Genomic DNA, 24,426 nt, shown 5'->3' with positions numbered 1-24,426 from the left:
ATAAACTAGAATAACGTCCTCACATTTAGAAGACTGCCTACAACATAACTGAGAATGTTCTAAATAAGTAAGTAAATGCTTCTTTAGATCTGCAATATAAGCATTTTTTAATCATCGTTTCACATGTTTACTTCATGTTTATTTGTGTGTGTTTATCGTGTATTGTGTAACGTATTGTTTATCGAAAGGAATATTCTAACAAGACCTCTATTGGCTATATTTAAATACGTTGATCCACTGCCAAACATAACTATCAAGGAAACATTTAACGGGATCATGAACTATCGAACAGCAGATCTAAGTTGGCTCGGTAATGTACGGAATTCAAAAGACTGTTAGGGTATTTTCAATCTATTCTTTATTGTGAAGTAAAGACTGCATCAAGATTAATACAAGCGGTACGTAATGAAATAGTCTAAGGATGATACCTTTCCGTGGTGGTCGGCGGGTTCTTCGCCGCGCCGGTAAACCAGTTCGTCGAAACGTAACCGATCCTCCGGTAGCATGAACTCCCGGATCTCCGTCAGAAGAGTGTACTGCAAAGAGTTATTGCTTGATTGCTGGTTGAAGCTAATGATAATGTTAAAAAATAACAGTCTTACGCTCTCTACAGTCGTAGCCGCCCAATGATAATGTTGTATAAACATTTTTACGATCTCTACAGACGTAGCCCCAAAAACACCATGGTTGATTAAAAATAATTAATTAAAAAGAGAAATAATGTCACGTATGAGACAATTTAGAGGAAACCGACCACGCTTTATATTAAAACACATGAAGCCGTTTTGGTTGTAGGGCTTGACAAATAATAATACATACATACAAACACATATAACTACGCTCAAAACTTCGAAGTCAAGTTAACAGAACCAAAACAATAACTATATCCATTCTTTAGCAGTTTTCATGATCAAGAATAAAACCTAAATGAGGACACAAATACATATTTCGATAACTCTACGCAAACTCAACAATGATTAATGTAACTAAATCGATGTATTTATATGTAAAATACAATATATTTTAGGGTACGAAAACACAACCGTTATATGTCCCATAATGCACCATAAAAAGCTTTGATATCCCTCTCGTGTACAATAACAGTCCTTTCCAAACATCCCTTTAATTCCATGAGAAATAAACAAAATAAACTCAGAATAAAAAGCAGAGCAAACGTTACGGAAATATCCCCTCATAATTCTACCAAATGACTCATTAAACAGCTTACAATCATAATAAAGTTAATTACAATGTATTTTTTCTTATTTAGCAGCAACTTGAAGGAAATTAACGGAATTAATTTAAGGCAATTTCATTTTCGTTTCAATTACTATGATTCTTGTATTACACAAATTACATTAATACATAATTGAACGTGGAACAAGGCGAATAAGACAATACACAGTTCATTTTATGCTACATTACGTAGAATAACAACTTACTACAAACAAGTAGTAATATATTAGCTTACCCACAATAGCCTAGTACTATTTAATATTGTATGCATAGAACAATGAAGAGGTCATATAACAGAATGAAAACCGTAACACATATTTTACGATTAAATTCAAGTAAAATTCTTTACTAACTCTAAGTTTTCTAAACTCAGAAAAAGTAAAACAGATACTTTCGCCACACACCCTATCTTGTGCCTTCTGAATTTAACTTTTTCCGCTGTCTTCTTCAGGTCATTAATGAGCTCACTTAGGCTACACATGGTTGTCACTAGACGAGCTTTTTCCTATCGGTTATCGGTCCTCCGAGTCATTGCAAATTTTGAGAATACTCTAATAGCATTCGACCCTTACAAAACTAACACTGTATGTGTATGAAATCATCGCCCACCTGTTTCGCACACATCAGTAACTCTACTTACTGTACGTACACGAAATCATCGCGCGCCTGTTACGCACACATAAATAACTTCACTTACTATTTTCCTCCTATTTAGGACTGTGTCTTTAAATCACGAGTACATAATAAGCTCTCACCTTCTGTGGCGTGTCAAGCAAATCCCTAAGCACGGTGAGGAAGGCGTCGGGAGTGAGCCGGCGCGCCGCGTACTCCTCCATGTAGTACGCTAGGGCGGGCAGATCGCTCTGCGGTAACAGAGATCTAGCTTTCTGCTCCACTGCCGTCGATGCAGCTCCTCTTCGTTTGCCCCAACCACTTATTCTGGGTAACAAATTAGTATGACTAAATTTAGTTAAAGAAAGCTATAACAACCCATAACTTAAAATTAAGCAGATTTGTTTGAATTCACGTCTCTGAAACTACTACTAAAAGAAGGTTATTTGCACATTATACTTGTACTAAACTTATTATAGGGTTACTGCTGTATCATAATGAAATTACATAGGTACTAGTGTGGATAACATGTCAGTGGACTTGTTGATGGTAAGTAGATAAAGTGATTGATATTGATAGATTCCTAGACTGGGGACACTTAGGCCTTGGCCGCAAGGTGACAATATGATGAAATTATAAGTAACTTAACGTTTTCTACACTCATAATCCCACACTAGGACTTTTTTCTGTATCGTGGGTGCTATGAACAGCTTCGACACGGTAAAAATTATTTGGACACAATCGCGTAATTATCATCTTACCGTTGTGACCACGGCCTTAGCATAAGCACTGCATGGTTTATTCATCATCCCCCATTGTTAAAGCATTGACAATAAATATGAGCATGCATTACAATGAGAGGCACAGAGTTGAATACGTTTGCCAGAGAAGAGATGCTCCTCGTAAATTGGCCGTTTATATCCGCTTCTACGTAAAATGCCGTCTATGCGTCTATAGAAAAGGCAATTTGAATTACAAAGAGCACAATGGAATAAATTTCCCCCACGATTCCGTTGCCTCTATAATTTAATACCCAGTACTCTCGATACTATCTGGCTTCATAAAATAGGATTTTTGTCGAGAAACAAAATATATCACTCACGCGAGAACACTTATATGACACGTGAAGCCGACAGAGCACTCGTTACAAAGTAAAAAGATTTATTTGACTTTTATAATGGTACAAAATCCTCTTAACCTCATCATGTGGTGCTGAGACAAATTATATTGTCTGTCTTTCTCTACGGGTAACACACGAGCGACAATTCATGTCAACGGCCGTTGTCGAAAATAAGCAACAGTGGACGACACTTGGCGATGTTTGCTAACGACAGTCGACGACCTGACTGACAGATTGCCGCTGATGATAGATGATCGACAACGATTATCGGGATTAACAGAACTGCTGTTCGTGTATTAGCTACCTAAACTACAAAACAATAACAAGAAATATTTGCCTAGATAAATATACTCGATATTATTAATACTTTCGTTCTATTTATCTACATGGACTTTATGAGTTAATGGTGAAATTACTTAAGTTGGTTTTGACAGGCTTTCTGTGCACCTAGGATCTAACAGGATCTTAAAGTTCACTATTTATTGCTACAAGTTACTTTTCACCACGGACATATTTATCCAAGATTAAGAATATTTATAACTTTAAACAAAATATATCTTAGCTTACCTAGGCGCCGCGTCTCGTTCGCCGTACGCGGTGCACGCGTGGGGCACCTTGCCCACGTCGCGCACCAGCAGCGACATGCGCTTGTGGTACTTGAGCTGCGCCACCGCCTCGTCGTGCGTCACGTCCACAAACGACTGCCCGTTCACTTCGAGGATCTGGTCGCCCACCTACGAAGCAATAAACGTGTATGAGGACCACCTGGTGCGTGGAGGCTGGTACTGACCACCGTCAAATTTGGCTGATGTGATAACGAAAGTGATTCTCATCTTAAACCGACTTCAAAATTGTAAGAGATTATTAGTTAAATTCGAGTACCAATGCTTTACTAACTCTGGGGACTGAGTAAAACGTCTCATCCAGTAACTAACAAAATAACCTTAAAACCAATAAAAAATCTACATAAGCTGTGGTGGTCTAAGACACCAATGTTCAAATAATTTGCTGTTTTTACCCTTTGATTACAGAACCCCAAAAAGGAGTGAACTGTTTATGTATGAGTACTTGTAGAGTAATGAACTACGAAGATTTCTATATCAACATAATATCGTTAAAATACCTTAACGTAAATATCTATAAATAATTATAAAGATTGACGCTTTAAAAAAGGTTTTAATTTTAACTATAAGAAAGCAAGTAAACCTACTTACATATATTTGAAGAATAAAGAATGAAATGAATACGTTAGCAGCGTTAATACACCTCTGTAAACGCTACACTTCTGTGATTTGCATGCCTATTTTAAAACATAACGTGGAGCTACGGCGTAGCCGAGAATAATACGTGCCGCTACGAGACTGTTGCATACGCAGCGCTTACGTAAGGTCTCGAGGGAGGTTATTAAAAGCCCATGTACTTTATAATACGTATAATTTATCTCAATAATGTTGTACAGATTTTTAAGACATACACGGTTTACACTTTATAAGTACTTTTAAAGAAGGTATATCCATGATACACCCGGGTGAATACCACGCCCAACAACTATTTTCGAGCGAAAGTTCTGTATATTCGTGGAAGGGTTCTTTATGGTGTTATCACAGATGGCCATAGGCGGTATTAACCATTTAACAAGAGGTCTGCCACTACGATTGCTACCTTAAAATAAACAAATCTTATGTTTGTGCTACATAAATCTCAAGAGGAATGGGAATGGACATCTCACTGCTCCACATTTCACATCCGGGAGGATCACAAAAAGTAAGCCGAGATGAACCAGTGAAGAAGTGTAAAAGAAACATTTCGAGTGTTGCATTGAAGAAAATTAAAGTGAGGTTTAAGGTCTTGCGGCCCATTGTTGAAAGTTCCACATTCTACACAAATCCAACAAATAAAATTCTATCATTCCAAAGATTAACATCATTTGACTTGCCACTAAGTTAGGAATTCTAAATCTAAATTCTTTTTAACCTACTATCACTTGTTGTAACGGTAAAGGAAAACATCATGAAGAAACCTATAAGTCTGAGAATTATTAAAAAAATGTTCTCAAAAGTATATGAAGTCTACCAATATGTACTTGAGAAGTATGGTGTACTATGGGCTAAAGAAACACGTTACAATTTACGAGCCATTTATAAAAAGCTATTTCATAAAGAGCATACAAAATCACAGAATAATAACACTGCAGAAGTTCAATTGTCTGGAAACCGGAATTTTTACCATCAAAGCGAACTGAAATGGAGACATAAAGTACACAAACAATTTACTGCAGCAGTTTGCAGAAGTCATAACGTAAACTTTAGGGAAATTCTGAGTCTCGAGTGTCTCCAATGAAGTCATTTACAAAGTTTCAGCTCTGCACGTCACATCAATTTCCAGAACTTTATACACATGTTCTTTGGTGGTTAGACTTGCCGAACTAGTCTTTAATTCTATTTGCAATGAACTCAATAGTATTTTAAAGTTGCTCCGTCGAATTTATAGATTTTTTTGCAGTGAAATCTTTTAATTCCGACATACCTAGTTACAGAATAGCTGAGGCACTGAAGTAGCGAACTGTACCCTTACCAGGAGTTTTTACGTTTCGACAAATATGATTGTTTTGGTATTTGTTTACGTATTGGCCCATACGATTTTCTAGTTCTGACACGATCCGCTAGGGGCGCTGATTGGAATTTGTATGGGCAAATACGTAAACAAATACCAAAACAGTCATATTTGTCGAAACGTAAAAGCTCCTGGTAAGGGTACTGGATCAACAATTCTAAAGTGTAAGTGTAGTGTGCAAGTCTAAATTGGTCAGCAAAGGCGGTGCTACAAACCTCATATATCTTATATACAAAATTCCCATGTCACAATGTTAGTTACCGTGCTCCTCCGAAACGGCTTTACCGATTTTCACCAAATGTGCATATTCAGTAGGTCTGAGAATCGGCTAGTATTTTTCATACCTCTAAGTGACAAGGGTTGTTCACCCTTAACATTTTTTATTTATATGGCAACACAATGTTTGCCAGGTCAGCTAGTTATATAGAAAATAACTATTCCATATATCTCTTTATGCATATAATTTAAATCACTGTCGAATGATATACCACGACATGTAGGCAATGAGTCACCGAGTCCGATACAAGTATCAAAATAAAACAAGTGATCAATATAGATGGTATTGAAGTTTTATTACTGCCATGATAACTCTGAGCGCGAATGCAAACAATATAAAGCTTGTCGAAGTTGTCGGTGACCTTCTGTTGACCCACTTTTATACAAGGATAAAGGAAAAATCTGATTCTGTACTGTATTGCATTTTATCCAAGCAATATATCGTCGTTACAGAAGGACGATGAGAAATCTAAGCTCACATTTTATATCGACCGTCTAATAATGTCGTAGACTTTCCGGTCAATCTATTAGTCATATAGATCACATAAATCGAAACTTATGATTATTGCTCGAAAATTGACGAACATTCTGACCCACTTAATATGTAGCACAGTAATGCCATGCAGAGTGTTTAAGAAAGAAAGAAAGAAAACATTACGCACAAAAAATATTATTTATTTGGAATTTAATTCAGTTTCTTCTAATATTCATGGTAAAATAAAGTAGCTACAGCTACTTATCTATGGCTACAGCCCTATATATATGATCTCAATACTATTTTTTGCAATAAAGATAATGGTCATGAAATGCTAGGCGTTAGTATATCACAATATTGGGGCTAGCCCAGTAATTGCAATGATCAGATTCCTGAAACATTTTCAACCACACATACCGTTTTGATATATATATGTTTGCTGTATAAACTAATCACTCCTTAAAATAATTATGCTATAAGTCTACATGATCCAAGTTTATGACTCATTAAACAGGGAGACTTGGGATAAGAAATACTTTGTATCATGGATATTCTTTTATTGTTGGACGGTAAATTAGTTTCTATTTTAGGAACAATAAATACGCTTAAGGATCCCTTATTCTGTCAACGTACTTAAAGGTTAAAGGTAAAGTCTTATTTGTAAAGAGCTTTTGTTAAGCTCTATTCGCGTGTACTTGTCTCTTTGAAGCTCGTTAAAAATATTATTTGTTAAATATTATTATCGTCATTGTCATTTATTTTCCTGTTAAGGCCGGCTTAAACCTGCGTCGTTTTACATTATTTGTGTCCCAAAAGTGTAGTTCTTTTATTATATCAATAAAAGAAATACTTAGGTTGTACTTACAGTTTAGAAATACTTGGGTTGTAAATCATTACAACCTAAGTATTTCTAAACAAATATACCTATATAGTTATTTGTTTCACTTTTGGTGTAGATGTAATTTTAATTATTACGTGTATATGGGCGGCGGGGCATTTTATTACATATAATATTAGTTTTTATCATGTTAATTCTGATTGTCAATGTGGAATTAATATTTAGATTAAAATATGGACGACTTCCGGTAGTACTTCAAAACACTTTGTTAGTCATACCAAATAAATTATAATAATATCAAAATATTCACGTATTTAAGTCCACGCGCTTGTAGAGCGTGGTTCATTCGCATTTAATCAGTCGTGTAAGCCGTTACTCTGCCCGAATTATAAATAAAAGTGATTCTCATATTAAAGTTTTTTCGTTCAGTTTATTAATTTGGAACCAAATAAGTGCGGGTGGTGGGAACTCGGTGACATGTACTTACACGAGTACCAATAAGCGACAAAACTATGTTATCAAATAAAGATTAAACAAGACATTTAAATTTGACAGCTACTCATACCACAACAATTCATTAATAATCTCTTACACATGAAACACAAATGAGGAAAGCTCATCCATAATTATCGACGCATTACTGTCGCACTGTTGGGCACGGATCTACTCTGACAATAACGATGAGACCATAATTTACCACACTGGCCAAATGCAGATTCGTAGAATTCATGCACTTTAGATATTAAATTTTATTTTCAGACTACTTTCTATATATGAGCTTGTACACAAAACTGCGATGCGTCGTCGCATCCTGAAAATTTGCGAGCTCACTCAACGCTTGCAAGAACTTGCGAATTGATTCGCATCGCGCATTCCTGCGATGTTTTAGTCATAGTTGTTGTTGTTGTTGGTCACCCTGGGAGATGCTATGCCGCACGATATCGCATCGCAGCAATTCGTGTCGCAATTTTCTGCGTTGCGAATTCGCATCGCGTCGCATCGCAATTTTGTGTACGAGTCCTAATTCATAGTAATAAATTAGAGTTATTGATCTCACCATAAGGCCAGCTCTGTCAGCAACGGAGTCCTTATCGACACCGGTGATATAGATCCCCAGGTTGTACTCCAGCCCGCCCCGGATCATAAGCCCCAGGGACTGTCCTGGTTCTATACATAAATCCACCTAAAAATACATTTCAAATTAGATAAAAAAGTTTTAACATACATATACATTGTAAGAATACAAACATGATGCATTTTTTCAATCAGAATAAAAAGAATTAAGATTATTGTATTATTTATTTCCCGCGCTTTGTTACGTTTTTTTTTGCTTTGACGTCGCGCAATTTGCGCATTTTATGATTAATTATATTTCACGGCTTTAGATTATTTTTCTTTTGGCCCTATTTTAATAATTATATTTTTTTAGTTTGTACTGTTTTGAACGCATTCGTAAGATTTTCGACATATAAAAAATATGTTTTAAAAAAGTTTAATAATCATAAATAGCTGCATGATAACGATGTCGTCATCTTGTCCAATAGATTATGTGCAAAGCGGATGCGCTTAAGGCCATTACGACCACTAATGACAGAATTTAGTCGCCACTTGAGGGCGATTAGCGTGCCATGGTTACCGAACCCTCCTATTTCTCTAGAGTATTTCCGGCGTTTTATGAAGAAAATGAACATTTTATGATAGCATAAATTTATTTAGGCGACGAACCGTCCTTCTTTGCACCCCATTTGCGAAAAGGAAAGAGAATATGCATTTTAAATATTTAAAACTGGTGTGGTAACCAGCTATGTTGGTATAATGCAAAAAGTTTTCGTGATTAACATGAAAACTTTTTGCGTTATAGTAGTAGTATTTTTATTTTTGCCACGTAATCTATAAATGCGTTACATCGTCGTCCACACACATTATAATTAATTCACACTGATAGTGAAGTGATAATTAAATGCTAAAACGAAATTATGCAAAAATTGTAATCCATTTTTACGTTAAGTAATTTACCGTAACTAGTATCGCCCTCAAACAATAATCACATGTATGTTTATTAAATACATCTCTTTTATCGCTCGTACAGGTCTAGCAACATATGTACCATCAAATCTCAAACCTAAGATATGGCAATACTCTACCTTACAGGCTTAAAAAAAAAAGGTACGTCACCCTGCGTATGGACCGGTCCTTGCTGGCAGACCGCGGCGGTCGCGCCGGCGGCGGCGAGGCGGGCCGCCCGTACCGGTCCATCCACGAACACGAGGCTCGACCCACCAGCGCGCCCGCCGTTTTCACAACCATCGTCAGCTGCCTACAAGATTTTAACATCTGGAACAAAATGTATCTAATGAGTAATTAGCACGTAATTAGTAATATTAACTACCGTATTTTGGAATAACATAAGAATGTACGCTATTGAAGGATTGTATAAAAAGTATTAATTTATGAAAAAAAAATCACTAAAATGTACTATATGTGGGAGAATGCTTCATTTCATATATATAAATATTCCGCTTTTAAAATCACATGATATTAATTTCGAACTACCGCTCCGTATTAACAATTGGCTACCCGTATCATGGTATAAAAAAGGGGCGCGCAACTGTCAACAGATCAGAAGTTGTCCAATAGTGGGCACGGCACGGTGGTGCTCTGAACTGTTTGGTGTTTTGCTTGGGTGTTATTGTTACTATGGTGGCATTAACGCTTATTCATTTAATTATTTTAACTATATTTTTATAAATATTGGTTAAATTAGTTGAATCGAAATACCATTGTAGATCTACCTACCGGCGCGCCCACATCAGAATCGGGATAGGATACGCCCTTTTATTACGTAATAGTTTTAAAGTAACGGTAACAGAAGATAATCAACCGCGTGTATAGGAAGTGTTCAACTGAAGAATTTATCGTGGCTGTACTCCTGACGACAGTTTGGGACGCGCAATGGAGGCGATATTGACAAGGCCTTCGACATTGGAGGAGCTATGTGTGAAACACATGATGAAACCGGTTGCGTGAGTAACGTGTACGGTTTGTCTAAATATTGTAATAATTTTATGTGCATTATTTTAGCAAGCGTGTGAAAGCAACCGCAAGCTTGGGTACCGCAAGCTTGGGTATGAAAATTGAGAAGGTGGAAGGTGGTTAGCATCGTCCATGTTAACCGTCTACGTAATTAAGACTCATTGGCGCCGAGACTCATTGGCGAACGATTGGCGCTCCGGTATGATCAAACCAATGGTTTTTATATGTTCGATTTTGCTGTTTGAAAGTTGTTAAAGATTATAAGAATCACTAATATATTATATAATATTTGGTTATGCGCGAAAAATTTAACAATCACACTCGTAGGTACCGACATTTTTTTAGAAATGTTTTGGGTTTTTTAAAATCTTCGAGTAATTTCAACTATGCTTTTCACAGTTTCGTTGCTTATTCGTTTCGTCAACTCTTTAAGAGTCGATGCTTGCTTATGCTAAATAAGTAAATGAATAACGATCATATTGTTTTAAATTATTGCGCTGCAAAAAAATATTTTACGATTATGAATACAAGTTCTGATATCTACCCTTTTGTATGTATTCGTTGTAATGCATTTAACATTCGTAATAAACTCCCAGTCTTAAAATAAAACTAGTCACAATGAAAATTATTATTGAAGTAAAAGGTTTGATAAATCAGGTAGCATACTTTTTGCCATCGCAATTCCATGGCCCGTGAATTTCGTAAGTTTTATTTCTAGTTTCACCTGGAACACCGCGATAGCTATCGGTAATGGCCTTATTATTATTGCAAATGTATAGGTGAGATATGTATTGTGCTCATTGAAAGGAGTACTCTCAACCAGCGCTTATCATTTTTAGAAGGATGCTGTCTAATAATATTTACCTAGCGCTTGTTCCCAGAATCTGTAACTAAAATAAAAGCTGATTATTGGGGGTTTTGTAACAACACTTGACTTGTGATGGCCGTAGACGTGGACCAAAATTGAATGAAAATGTAACATTTAGATTCTGGTGGTGAGTCAGTAAGTTGTTTATCGGTAAGCGACTTTGTGCTCTTACAAATTTGTGTATTTAAAGTTATTGATAAAGGTTACAATTTGCGAAGGATACATTAAGGTAAAGCTGAAGAAAAGGAGTTTGGTAACGTTCGCATCACCCCAAATGGTGTATTGGACTAGGCAAAAAAAAAAAGGTGAATTAACGTAAGTTATAACTTATTAATAAACATTTAGTCATCTGTGTTTTTCACATTGTTTTGTGACATAATGTGTAACTAATACTTGCTATTCACTTTAAAAAAACGCAGAAGTAAAGAGAATCGAAGCTTAGCTGACTGTAGAAAAAAAAACAGTTATCATAATGGTGCAAAGCTGTAAGCATTTTGATCGGTCAAATGTGTTTAAAGGTTTAATTTAATAAAGACAATTCATCAGCCTCGCTCGGAGTCGATCAAGTATTTTTAATAATAACTTAAAGTTTGAACTTGTTTTACAGTAGTTTAAATTGTTATTGGATCTTATTTCTTATTTTGTGTCATAGTAAATAATACCTTTCGAGATGACGTACATCACGATCCTAGACTTTACGTGTGAAATTATATTATGTTGGTACCTTTAGTGAATACTTTAACAGTGGTAAGTCAACTATACCATCATGTAATCTAGCTAACAATCTAAATGTTTTAATTATTCATTGACATAAGGAGTTTATTGTTATTTTATTTAGTTTTGTAACTGTGTAGATGACGACATTACGTCTAGATATACGGCTGTGGATATAACAAATTCAGAATATTCACGCACGCAATGTTTATATTATACGAAACAATTCGGCGTGTTTTTCTCCTATTCATAATTTTGTCGTCGTTACACTCAAGCAGATAAAGGTTATAAAGGTGGTAGAAACTTTTAGGGTCCGGCAATACCAATACCATACAGCAGTGTTAGGCTTTGCTGTGTTGAAGATATTGATGGGCCTCAGTAGCCACTTACCATCAGGTGGACTGCATGCTTGTCTGCTACTTCTAAAATTTGGTTTAAAGTTTTTGTGTGTGAGCGAATATTATGTATAAATCAATACGGGACGAAATAACGGTATTTGTAGGTATACCTACTTATTATTCTTGCAAATGGTTAATTACAATAACTTTTGGAAGTTATTCACAATTTCTGGTGATAACAGATACTGTAACGTATGTGTTATATTAAATTGAAATAGGTAATTCTATTATTATCAGATATTGTATTGGAACTCGCGGTTCATACCAGAAAATATTCGTTATTATTTTGTGTTCATACTGTTTCGACCGCTGTTTGTTATTCTACGAATTAAAATGTATATCTTTGCAGATTTATAAGTCAAAGTCAGGTTCGGACGAGCAATTATATACCTACTGCAAGTTCTGATAGAATTCGAAAAATCGAATACTGCAAAAAGAAAAAGAGACAAGAGTACTGTCAAATTGGACTCTGCAATGTGTGATCATTATTGTGTGGTAAAGACTTTGTTTGCAGCAATGCCTATCGCACAAACGAAGGTAATTGTAATAATCAAGGTAAAAGTAAAATGATATAAGGTAAATAATATAATGAAGGTAGGATGACTCCAATAACTTTTTACGTTTAATGACCTGGTTTTCGTTGTAATGTAACTGTGGACTTCAGAGTGTTATTTCGTTGGCATTTAACGTCATCACATGAACGGTGCGAACTATAGCTCATGTTATGGTAAGGCAATAGTATTTTAAATATTTTATTAAGAATAACGACCACGGAGTACTTGCTGCTCTGATATTTTCTTTACTGTATGTAAAGTTGACATTAAAACTGTTTTGAACGTGACAATTCACTTTATTATTATTTTCACACATTTGTGTTGTAGACATCAGGTTTTTCGGTTTGAAATTAACTTTTACTTTTTTATTTTTATGCTTGTTACAGCTTATTTGTTTACAGTTCTAAATAAGAAAAGCACTCGTGCATGGTTTTGAGCAGGTCTCGAATAGTTTCTTATAAAATTCTGTCATAGTCAAATGAGCTGACTTAAAAGGCATTAATGATTTTCAAGAAATCCTGTCTGAGATAGTCAGACACATTATAACAAATTCAGTAAAGGAAGACATCGTGAAGAACTACACATCGGGAAATATATTCTCAAGGGTATCTGGAGTCTCTACCCAGTGTACGTTTGGCGATGCAGAAGACTATGCCATAGATTTAAGCGAGCCAAACGAAAAGATCTGTAGATTTTACTCTCAAACCATGAACGAAACGCGGAGCTCTCTCGTTATATCGTATATAATTATTGACTATACATATAATGTAATGTGTTTTCAGACTACGAGAACATGTGCTATGGAAAGTAAACTATTTGAACATGTCAGATGACTGTGAACCCTGTGAAGCAATGACAGTATCGACAGTCAAAAATCTGGTAAAAACTTTGTGTTTCTCTTGAGTACCTGCGAACTTTGGAACGGTATGTGGATTGTAAGTTCAGTGTTATCGGGATTGTCTTGCATATCGATGATTGTCTGGCCAACAGTCATGTTTATGTTTGATAATAACCCGAGTGCCATGTGACTTGGCAATTCTTTTCAGGGAATAATCAATTATGTACGTACGTTATGTGACTTAACGAATGTTTTTGATGTCATGTGACTTGACATCAGCCATGTGACTTGGCAATTCTTTTCAGGAAATAATCAATTATGTACGTACGTTATGTGACTTAATGAATGTTTTTGATGTCATGTGACTTGACATCAGCCATGTGACTTGGCAATTCTTTTCAGAAAATAATCAATTATGTACGTACGCTATGTGACTTAGCGAATTTATGATGTCATGTGACTTGACATCAGCCATGTGATTTGGCAATTCTTTTCAGATAATAATCAATTACGTACGTAAGCTATGTGACTTAGCGAATTTATGATGTCATGTGACTTGACATTAGCCATGTGATTTGGCAATTCTTTTCAGGAAATAATCAATTATGTACGTACGCTATGTGACTTAGCGAATTTATGATGTCATGTGACTTGACATCAGCCATGTGATTTGGCAATTCTTTTCAGATAATAATCAATTACGTACGTAAGCTATGTGACTTAGCGAATTTATGATGTCATGTGACTTGACATTAGCCATGTGATTTGGCAATTCTTTTCAGGAAATAATCAATTATGTACGTACGCTATGTGACTTAGCGAATTTATGATGTCATGTGACTTGACATCAGCCATGTGATTTGGCAATTCTTTTCAGATAATAATCAATTACGTACGTAAGCTATGTGACTTAGCGAATTTATGATGTCATGTGACTTGACATTAGCCATGTGATTTGGCAACTCTTTTCAGGAAATAATCAATTATGTACGTACGCTATGTGACTTAGCGAATTTATGATGTCATGTGACTTGACATCAGCCATGTGATTTGGCAATTCTTTTCAGATAATAATCAATTATGTACGTAAGCTATGTGACTTAGCGAATTTATGATGTCATGTGACTTGACATCAGCCATGTGATTTGGCAATTCTTTTCAGATAATAATCAATTATGTACGTAAGCTATGTGACTTAGCGAATTTATGATGTCATGTGACTTGACATCAGCCATGTGATTTGGCAGTTCTTTTCATGTGACACGACCATTTATTTACACTATTAGACACCGGTTATGGGGTTAACCAATTAAAGTTACGTGTTTTGTGTACCATGAGATTTGGCTTCTGTGGTTAAAATTGAGACTATATTATCCGCGAATCTAAAGTAGTTTATCCACTTCTTTAATATTATTGAATTTGATTTTTTTAAACTTTTGTTCGCGAGCCGTAACGGCTGCTCGTCAGAATGGCCGTGTGGGAGAATGCTTCATTTCATATATATAAATATTCCGCTTTTAAAATCACATGATATTAATTTCGAACTACCGCTCCGTATTAACAATTGGCTACCCGTATCATGGTATAAAAAAGGGGCGCGCAACTGTCAACAGATCAGAAGTTGTCCAATAGTGGGCACGGCACGGTGGTGCTCTGAACTGTTTGGTGTTTTGCTTGGGTGTTATTGTTACTATGGTGGCATTAACGCTTATTCATTTAATTATTTTAACTATATTTTTATAAATATTGGTTAAATTAGTTGAATCGAAATACCATTGTAGATCTACCTACCGGCGCGCCCACATATAATACACTTAATAATAAATCAATCACTTTTTATTTCATGCAAAAACATTTATTAATTTTTACGCAATCCGTCAATAAATTAAACTAAAAATTTAGTTGCCGTTTTCTAAAAAAATCGAATTTTCGCGGGTGAGTTAAGTTGTTAATGTAGACAAGTTATCAGTGTCAAAGTGAGTGGAAGTGTTAAATAAATCATGAATGCTTTGGACACCCTCAATTAAACATTGAAAAGAAAAAAAAATACTTTATTATTTACAAATTTACCTGGCAAGATATTCAAAGTGTATTAGACTAGTATGACAGCTGCACTACGCAGGTTGCCATCCACAATGAAATAAAAAATATATACATTTTCTGAGAAATGAATTCCTAGTTTTTTATTACTTCGAATATTTGCAATGTATTAAACACGAATAAAGGTGGCCCAAATAAAAAGTTACCCAATACGACAGTATAAAAGTATTGTAGCTAATACAAATTTTATTCCGTCGTAAAACCGTAATATTTGGCTGTTGTAACACAAAAATTGTAATACAATACATAAAATGGGAGCTGCCGACGTATATTACATTTCCGAATCAATATGAATTGGTAATACGATATATTTATACACCGTTACATACAATATTTATGTATTTCCCTGTGAGTTATCATAATAAGTAGATGGAAATAGAAGTAATGTATTCTGTATCAAACCTAAAATCATTCGAACAAAAGTAGATACCGAAAATATTGTCTCAATTTCTACATAATGCAGAGAGGAAAATGACGGTTCTAGGAACGGTATGAACGGAAATGCCAAGCTAAATGGCCGTCCCCACAGATTGCAAACATTTCGTCCGGACAAAGCATCGCTTCGTCCTTTCTTCGGTGCTAAGACGAAGCGCACACTTCGTCCGCCGGTGTCCCAATTCGTGGACAGAAAAGTGGAAAGGCGTGTCCAATCCTCGTTTCCATTACGGGATGTTGTAACGTTAAAATAGAATAAAATATTACGATACTTTAACGCTGTACTTTTAGTAACTTTTAATAAGGACTGTACTACATTTTGTGCACAGTTTTTTATAGATTTTAGATTACATAACATAATGTGATCTAATATGATACACATTGCCTAGTACTCGTATATTAATTAGATTTCTACTAATGGTATAAGAGTACTTAGTAGAGTTATAGGTTGCTATAGTTAAAACTTAAAAGAACCTAATGCTCAAATGAAACAAATTGAAATTTGTAATTACATTTAGACAATGAGGAATACAATTTTACCCTCATAAGAAAGAAAGAAAAATCCTTTATTCTCAAAAATTGCAATTAATGTTATCACAGATTAACAAATCTTAACAAATAAGATACATAAAATATATTCTGGAATCAGTCAGTGCTTCAAAAACTAGTACAATACTTAAATCCGCCTCAACTATACCGGAACAATATTAACTCCATAAAAGTTTGCATATACCAGTTTATCATAGAACATTTCGCATAAAATATCGTTTAAATCCTAATGCTGGACATGAGCATGGCAGGGCTCCGAGAACTTAGGGAGGCTTAAAACTTTGCGGTTTGTTACGATGGAGTTATGTTCCAATTAATGTTCTGTTAGTTATGCAAAAGCACTCGCTTTACTTTAGAAACTCTTGTCTGGTTACATGTGCTTACTTATATTTAATGAGTTAGGTATGTATAATCAGCATAAACGAAAAACAATAAAATAGAAGGACCTTTAAAACTAAGTTACGTAAGAGATATTGAGTTAAGACTAAAATAAGTGTTACGACTAAAACCAGACCAATGAAAACAGAAATACCATTGAATATGAAGGTTATCACTAAATGGCAGCTCCATAAATGGCATTCTGTTCATTATATTTGTAGATAATGAACAGAACGGGCACATGAACAAAATACGTGAATAATTAAACACCATTATATATAAACAAATTACTTCTTATATGGAAAAAAGTCATTGAAAATACATAATAACTTTAAATCTATCCGTTGTAACTCAATTAGATTAAGACAAAAAGTAAAAAAATACTAATCGAGCAATTTAATCCTTCAATGTGCGTAATTTGGTCATTGTCGTCATTTGGTAAGATCCAAATGACGTCACTATTCACGAGCCAGCCAGCGCGGCGTGGCTCCATAGGACTAGCTTCTGTATACCTACAGTCTAATATTAGTATGGGGATCCCCGCATTAATTCAATTGTGTGACGCAAGCTCGTAAAAATAAATGGGGCGATAGGGTAAACAATCTTGAGCGCTGAGTAATTCATTGTTTACAAAGATAGTTTTGCAAAAGAATACGTAGAGACAAAATAAATACATTCGGATAAGTAATAAAATCATAAATCAGATGGAACACTTAATTTTATTTATGTACCTAATCAGCAGTAATAGCGTATTGTTATTAATAGTAGTATTTACTCGTATTATAAAGCAAAAAAGAACAATCATCTCAACATTATATATCAGTAATTTATCTTATATGAGAAACCTTCCCCTAATACGTACATAGTAGGGGTCGCAATCCGGTATTCGAGATTTCGAAAATACCGGGATACCGGGCCAAATTTAGGTCTTATTAATACCGGTTTTAATTTTACAAAAACCGGGATATTCGGTATTTTCGGTTTTTAGTAAAATAAAACAAAATAAAGTTAAAGTCATACAAATTGACTCCAATGGACTCTGGCACAATGCAAAAGTCCATATTAAACAAGCGTTACAATCGACACAACCTATGAAAATCAACAAACATCAGCATTGGATGTCAGGTGACACTTGGCGTATTGTATAACTTCGTCGGAGAGCTAAAGAAAAGGTTCGTCTATTCAGAACCTAAATCAACTGAACGCACAAATACAAGCTGGATGCAGAAGAAATCTTAATACTCATCTTAAAAACATCACCGTAGAGTTAGAAGGACACTCTGATCGATTTGAAATAAAAGATCTCTTAAAAAAATCCGATATATAACCCATCAATTTAAATCCAGAACATGGGCTATTAAGGATTCTGATGGTGTGATTGTTACCGAAATTAAGGAAATCGTCAAAGTATGGCAAAAATACTGCACTTTTCTCTAATAGTGCAACCTTATACACAACATATGCCAAAAAACGCGCTGCTATTTAATTTATTAAAACGCGACAAAGCAATTGACATAGATGATATTCCTATTGAAGTGTTTCGATCAATGGATGAACTCGAGGTTGACATGTTGCCTACCATATGTAATCGCGTCTGGGAAAATGGACAGTGACCACGACACTGGGCCCACTCTATTTTCATTACACTTCATACAAAAGGGTCGACAAGGAAGCTATAGTTTTATGCTATATTTCTTGTGTATCACAATGAAAGAAACATTTAGAGGAAGATTATATACTTTTCATAAATATATTATAACAATGTCAATTATGACAATTGGCTTCAAAAAACAACCCGCCAACACGATCTTCGCTTTAACAAGATCTGCTGTCGATAGGCTTGATAAGATTTGGAGGAACCGCAACATATCAAAAAACACCAAGACAGACCAATATGGTTTTCAAAAGGGCCGATCAGCTGGTGATCTTCTTGTGTACCTCACTCAACGTTGGGCACAAGCTGTTGAGAGCAACGAGGAGGCATTGGCCGTAAGCCTGGACATCGCTAAGGCCTTTGACCGGGTCTGGCATAGGGAAGGGCCCTAAGCTCGGGCTCGCGAAGTTACCATCTTAAGGTCTTTCCGAGAGGTTGTGCACATGGACAGCCAGCTTTCTGTCTGAGCGGCATATTAAGGTCGTAGTTGACGGGTGCTGCTCAGACACGAAGCTCATCAACGCTGGCGTGCCCCAAGAGTCTGTATTATCTCCCACGCTTTTTATTGTGCATATCAATGATTTGCTGCTACAAACCGGTGGCATTCATTGCTATGCAGATGATAGCACTGGAGATGCTATGTACACAGGCCGTGTGGACACCTCTCGGACATTCGTGGAAGAAAGCAGAATCCGACTTGTGTCTGAAATCAAGAATACTCTAGAGCGGGTCTCGGAATGGGGTCGTCTTAACCTTGTTGAGTTAAACCCCCACGAAGACACAAGTCTGCGCGTTTACCGCTAAAAAGCCCCATTCGTCATAGCGCCTAAGTTCCAAAGTACCCCGCTCACCATTGGTAAAAGTGTAGAAATCCTGGGAGTAGACATCTCGTGTGACGTGCAGTATCGGAGTCATTTGGAAGTTAAATCCAAGCTGTCTTCAAAGAAACTGGGCGTCCTGAACAGAGCCAAGGAATACTTCACTGGGGGACAACTCCTTCTGCTTTATGAAGCGCAAGTGAGGCGCCACATGGAGTACTGCTCGCATCTCTGGGCAGGGGCACCACAATACCAGCTTAACCCACTTGACTCCGTACAGAAACGCGCGGTGCGAATCGTCGATGACCCAGCGATCTCTGATCGGTTAGAACCCGGAGCGGGAGGGAGGGACATAGGTTCCCTCTGCGTGTTCTACCAACTTTACAATGGTGAGTGTTCCGAGAAACTGTTTGATATGGTGCCTACGTCGCCTTTCCTTCATCGCACCACTCGCCGAAGGATGTAGTTCCATCCACATCAACTGGACCCGTGGCGGTCCTCCACGGTTCGGTTTGATCATTCATTTTTGCCGCGTACGTGCAAAATGTGGAATGAACTTCCTCCTGAGGTGTTCCCTCAGGACTATGACATGGGGCTCTTCAAGAGGGGTGTAAAAAGAGCTCTCCTTCGAAGCAGGCGATGCATTGGCGACTCCTCCTAGTTTTTCCTATCTTTCTGTACGCTGCGGAGACGTAGACGATTCGGATGCAATCGCCGTAAAATTGATGCCCTAGAAATACTATTCCCTGGATCTACGATTATCTGGATTAGTATACTAAAATATTTCGGCCACATATTTAGGGACGAGAACTCAGTAGTACGGCTTGTAGTTCAGTGAAAGGTAGAAGGAAAGAGGTCACGCGGCAGATCGCCTACTCGCTGAACAGACCTTATAAAATCTAGCACACAATGTTCCCTCGTCGAGTGTTGCCGCAAGGCCAGCATAGAAGGTGGTGGTGACCAGTTGTCATCATCATGCCACGACCACTCTGTCAAGAGTGCACGACTACAGAGATATTTTTTTCCAGCTTTCCACATAATTATATTTTTATATAATTTATTTATTGATGAATTCGGAACTCATAACGTCGTTAATAAATCATAAACTTCTGTAATTAACTTGTATTAAGTAATAGGACCTATTTTCCTTCGGAATACCACTAAATTAACATTACATAGTAAAATGCTCAATAAAAATTAGTAACTTTATCTTAATCTCGGAAATATCGAAAAAACCGGAATACCGGGATTGTCTAGGGTCAGTACCGAAAATACCGGTTTTGCTTAGATGGTCCGGTATTGCGACCCCTAGTACATAGTACCTATGTAAAGTTAGGAAACGAATTAAATATTAAAATTGTATGTATTATCATTTTCACGAATTATTTTGAATTATTATCGTTGTGTTATTGCTATAATAATAAGTCATTTATATAGTCACTGGCTGGCAAGATTTTATGAGTTATCATAAAAAAGAAAAAGAACGTGGCTTGACATTTAAGTTGGATTCTAAGCGGGAGTAATAAAAGTTGTTTGTTGAAGAAATAGTTTGATTTTAACAGTAATATATCGTATTTAACACTAAATAAAACTTCAAGATTGTCCAAACCGTTATTCAGTTACTATTTATATACGGTCTTGTCAAGTCAGGCTAAGTTTAAACTTAGAACGCAAAGCTGGCTTTAAACAAATGCCAAAGATAGAGAGCATAAATCTCGTGATATGCCAGAGTTCCACGGAAGTAAAGTGTAGGTACAGACTTCTCAATCACGCCGCCGCTACAAACAGGAAAAAACACTACACTACTACACTTACTGGAAAAATATATGCATGTATACTTTTTATTATACAATACATTAGCATTGGGTTTAGTATATAAAAATATTTAAATTGTATCATTGTTGATTGTATTTTATTAAAATCATCGAATTGTGATAGAGCTTTTAACATTACAATGAAAATTGTTTCGTGCTTGTTAATTTGAGATATAGGAAAAATTGTAAACTAAGTAACGTCATTATAATAAACACGAGAAGCTCGACCGCTTTATTATAATTAACTGAAAAGGGAAATATTGTAGACTAACGTAGCCCATATCATTCCCACAAATTAGACGAATCTAACGGCATATAAGGTAAAAGTTAAAATTCGTCAAGTCTTCCTAAACTGTAGGAACTACCATTAAATGAGACATACATAAACTCGAAAAACATTACCCTCGCCAATCGGATAACTAGACAAAATATGTAATAAATTATAATAAATCTGAGAAATTATTAAAATATTGGAAGATCTGTTTATACTATGCTAAGATTATAATTTTGATATTCGATAAAAAAGCCGTCATACAAATTATGATTATTTGTTATTATAATATACTCTACATAAGTAAATTAACGGAAACAAAAAAATAATGTTCAAATAAAGGCTTAATTTATGAGCTTCATGAGAGAAATAATAATAATGAGTATGATTCAAGCTCTTCTCACAAAGTAAATGAAGACACACGCTAAACATACAAGTACATATAAACAGCTAGGAGTATCATAAACTCAAGCCAACTTTGTCGTGACTTTCTGTGACTCATACGACGAACTTTTTATTACGACAATGAGCATGATTACTAGCAACTTACTACTTACAAAATTAGATACATACACGATCCAAATGAAGGAAAATATACAAACCAAATAGAGGAAATTCAAGTTGTATGTTTTGCCTTAGCTTAACTCAGGGATTAGCTTCATGCTTCATTTAAAATTAATTCAAACTTATTTTGTTTCAAATAAATTATTGTAGTTGCAGTAATTGCTGTATAAAAAATGTAACTTTTCCATTATCGAATTAACTATTAAAACAGAATTGCTATTTATTATTTCTTTCCGCCTCTAAATAGTTTCAGCTTTTATTCAAAATTAACTAGATATAATTTTGTTTATTTGTGATTATTGTAGCTGTAAAAAATGAAGCTTAATCATTTTTGAATTAATTGTCATAACACAATTACTACGTTATTTGTTGTTCAGTAACTATACATAGTTGCCTTACTTACCATTTAATTTTAACTCACTAAGGTTCAAAGTATTTTCAACGCCCAGGTAGAACAACAGGCTCACTTAATTACATTACAGAAACTCTGCAAGTGTTTGCCTAATTAATATTTAATACAAAATAGTAACAAGGCCGGCTCTAATAAATTTCATCGTGTAACGCACCTAAAAATAACCAGAGATAGGAGACCGTTTACGTCGGTAAGAGCCTTATTCGATTTTAATTATATTTACATTGAACAATTTAAATTGTTTAGGGCTTGTTAGTTTGAAATTATTTGAGACAAAATAACCAAATATGTTGTAATTTGTAATGTTGTAAAAATATAATTTATCGGTATCTAGGGGAAAATACTGCTTAAGGACATTTTAAATTGCATTATAATTGTCTAAGATTTATTTGATTTTTTTTTTTTAATTTTATAAACATTTCAAACATGCCAGCAGTACTGTAGTAAATCTGGTAGAAAATAAATGAGTATATAAGTGGAAATTATATGAACGAAAATATACATTCTAGATATGAACTGGATAAATTCATTGGATCCAGGAACTTCGCCAAATAAATAATTATTTATATTACATATTTAATGCTATATAGCATTCTTTACCAGTCAACCCTTGGGCAGTTAGCTCATAGATAGCGTAGTGTAACCTTCTAAGTCTATGAGCTAGATAGACTACGTGGAGAAATAATGTTTACTAAATACAACATTTTAAAAGGGGTGGGAAGTCCACCAATCCGCACTTAGCCAGCATGAGGAACTATAGCCGAAATCCAGTAATCAGCATGAGAAAGTATGGCCTAAATTCACCTCTAAGAAGAAACCCATACCCAGCAATAGGACTAAAACATGTTAAAGCAGTAACATGACTATAATTCGTTTATTTACCTGTTCTACAGTACAGTATTGGAAGTAGGTACCGCTAAGTAATATAAAGGCCGTATATTTCCAATACACGTCGCAGAGTATTTTCTAAGACGTTTTTATTTTATCTACCTGCGCCGACTGCGGTGGAACACGGAAATGAAAATGTCGCTCTCATGTCCAGATGTCGTTTTCATGCCTTTAATACTATACCACTTTTATGCTTCTATTTCTGCGATTAAATAACTCACTTTGCTTTTTCACGTAATGTAAAAACAACTCTCTGAAATGTTGTTATCATTTATTTAAGTAGGGTAGTATGTTCTATGTTATGTACATTGTACATAGGTAGTTCACTAAAAAATTATCATCTATTCTGGACCTGTTCAAAAAAAAAACTCCAAAAAAATGTAAAGAACTTTAATTAATTAATTTATCTACCAACTTGACGTCATAATCCGGTACAAGATTACCTTACTACCTGAATTCCCGGAAGCCGTATCCTCCGGGATATCATATAATAGACTAGGCTATGTAGTGAATAAGTGAGTTAAGCCGCAAGCGAGCATATAGCAATATATTAATGACAATTCTAAAGATTTGCAAGATGTATTCTATAAACTTTAAACCATAGCGGTGATTATTTCAAGTTTATAGCGAAAAACTTAAAAAATTACGGGCACAATTTTTTAAACTAAAACAGCATTATTAGATTTTTTTTAATCCATATTCCTAGCCGGAAATAGAAGTACGATACCTCTGCATGTTTTAGCAGTTTGGTTTATAAACTAGTGGAGTTTCAATTCTAAAATATCTCGTTAGCATACTCAGCACTAGTCCAGGCTTTGTTCCAGAAATACTGCTTTGTAATATGAAGTCAAAGAAAAAGAAACAAAGAGACGAAAGCGACTTTATTATATATACATAGTATATATACATTGAAGTTTATAGTTTCACGGGGACCGACGATCAAACACCCTTATGTACATAAATGTATA

General features: G+C 35.4%; 1 protein-coding gene across 1 annotated transcript in view; it reads right to left on the bottom strand.

The window, feature by feature from the left end:
* dysc (whirlin protein dyschronic) overlaps positions 1 to 24,426 on the bottom strand; it is a 92,520-nt gene that overhangs the window by 16,263 nt on the left and 51,831 nt on the right. The window contains exons 7-11 of the mRNA XM_073080491.1: positions 9,346 to 9,504; positions 8,228 to 8,353; positions 3,536 to 3,702; positions 1,992 to 2,175; positions 429 to 536 (exon numbers count right to left, since the gene is read on the bottom strand). Coding sequence (XP_072936592.1) covers positions 429 to 536; positions 1,992 to 2,175; positions 3,536 to 3,702; positions 8,228 to 8,353; positions 9,346 to 9,504 — 744 coding nt within the window. The remainder of the gene's footprint in view (positions 1 to 428; positions 537 to 1,991; positions 2,176 to 3,535; positions 3,703 to 8,227; positions 8,354 to 9,345; positions 9,505 to 24,426) is intronic.

Source organism: Epargyreus clarus, unplaced genomic scaffold, assembly GCF_041222505.1.
Source record: "Epargyreus clarus isolate Ecla_fem2 unplaced genomic scaffold, WU_Ecla_fem_2.2 ptg000015l, whole genome shotgun sequence".
Lineage (NCBI taxonomy): Eukaryota > Metazoa > Arthropoda > Insecta > Lepidoptera > Hesperiidae > Epargyreus > Epargyreus clarus.
The sequence above is the reverse complement of the archived record's forward strand: the minus strand, read 5'-3'. Positions and strand labels throughout refer to the sequence as shown.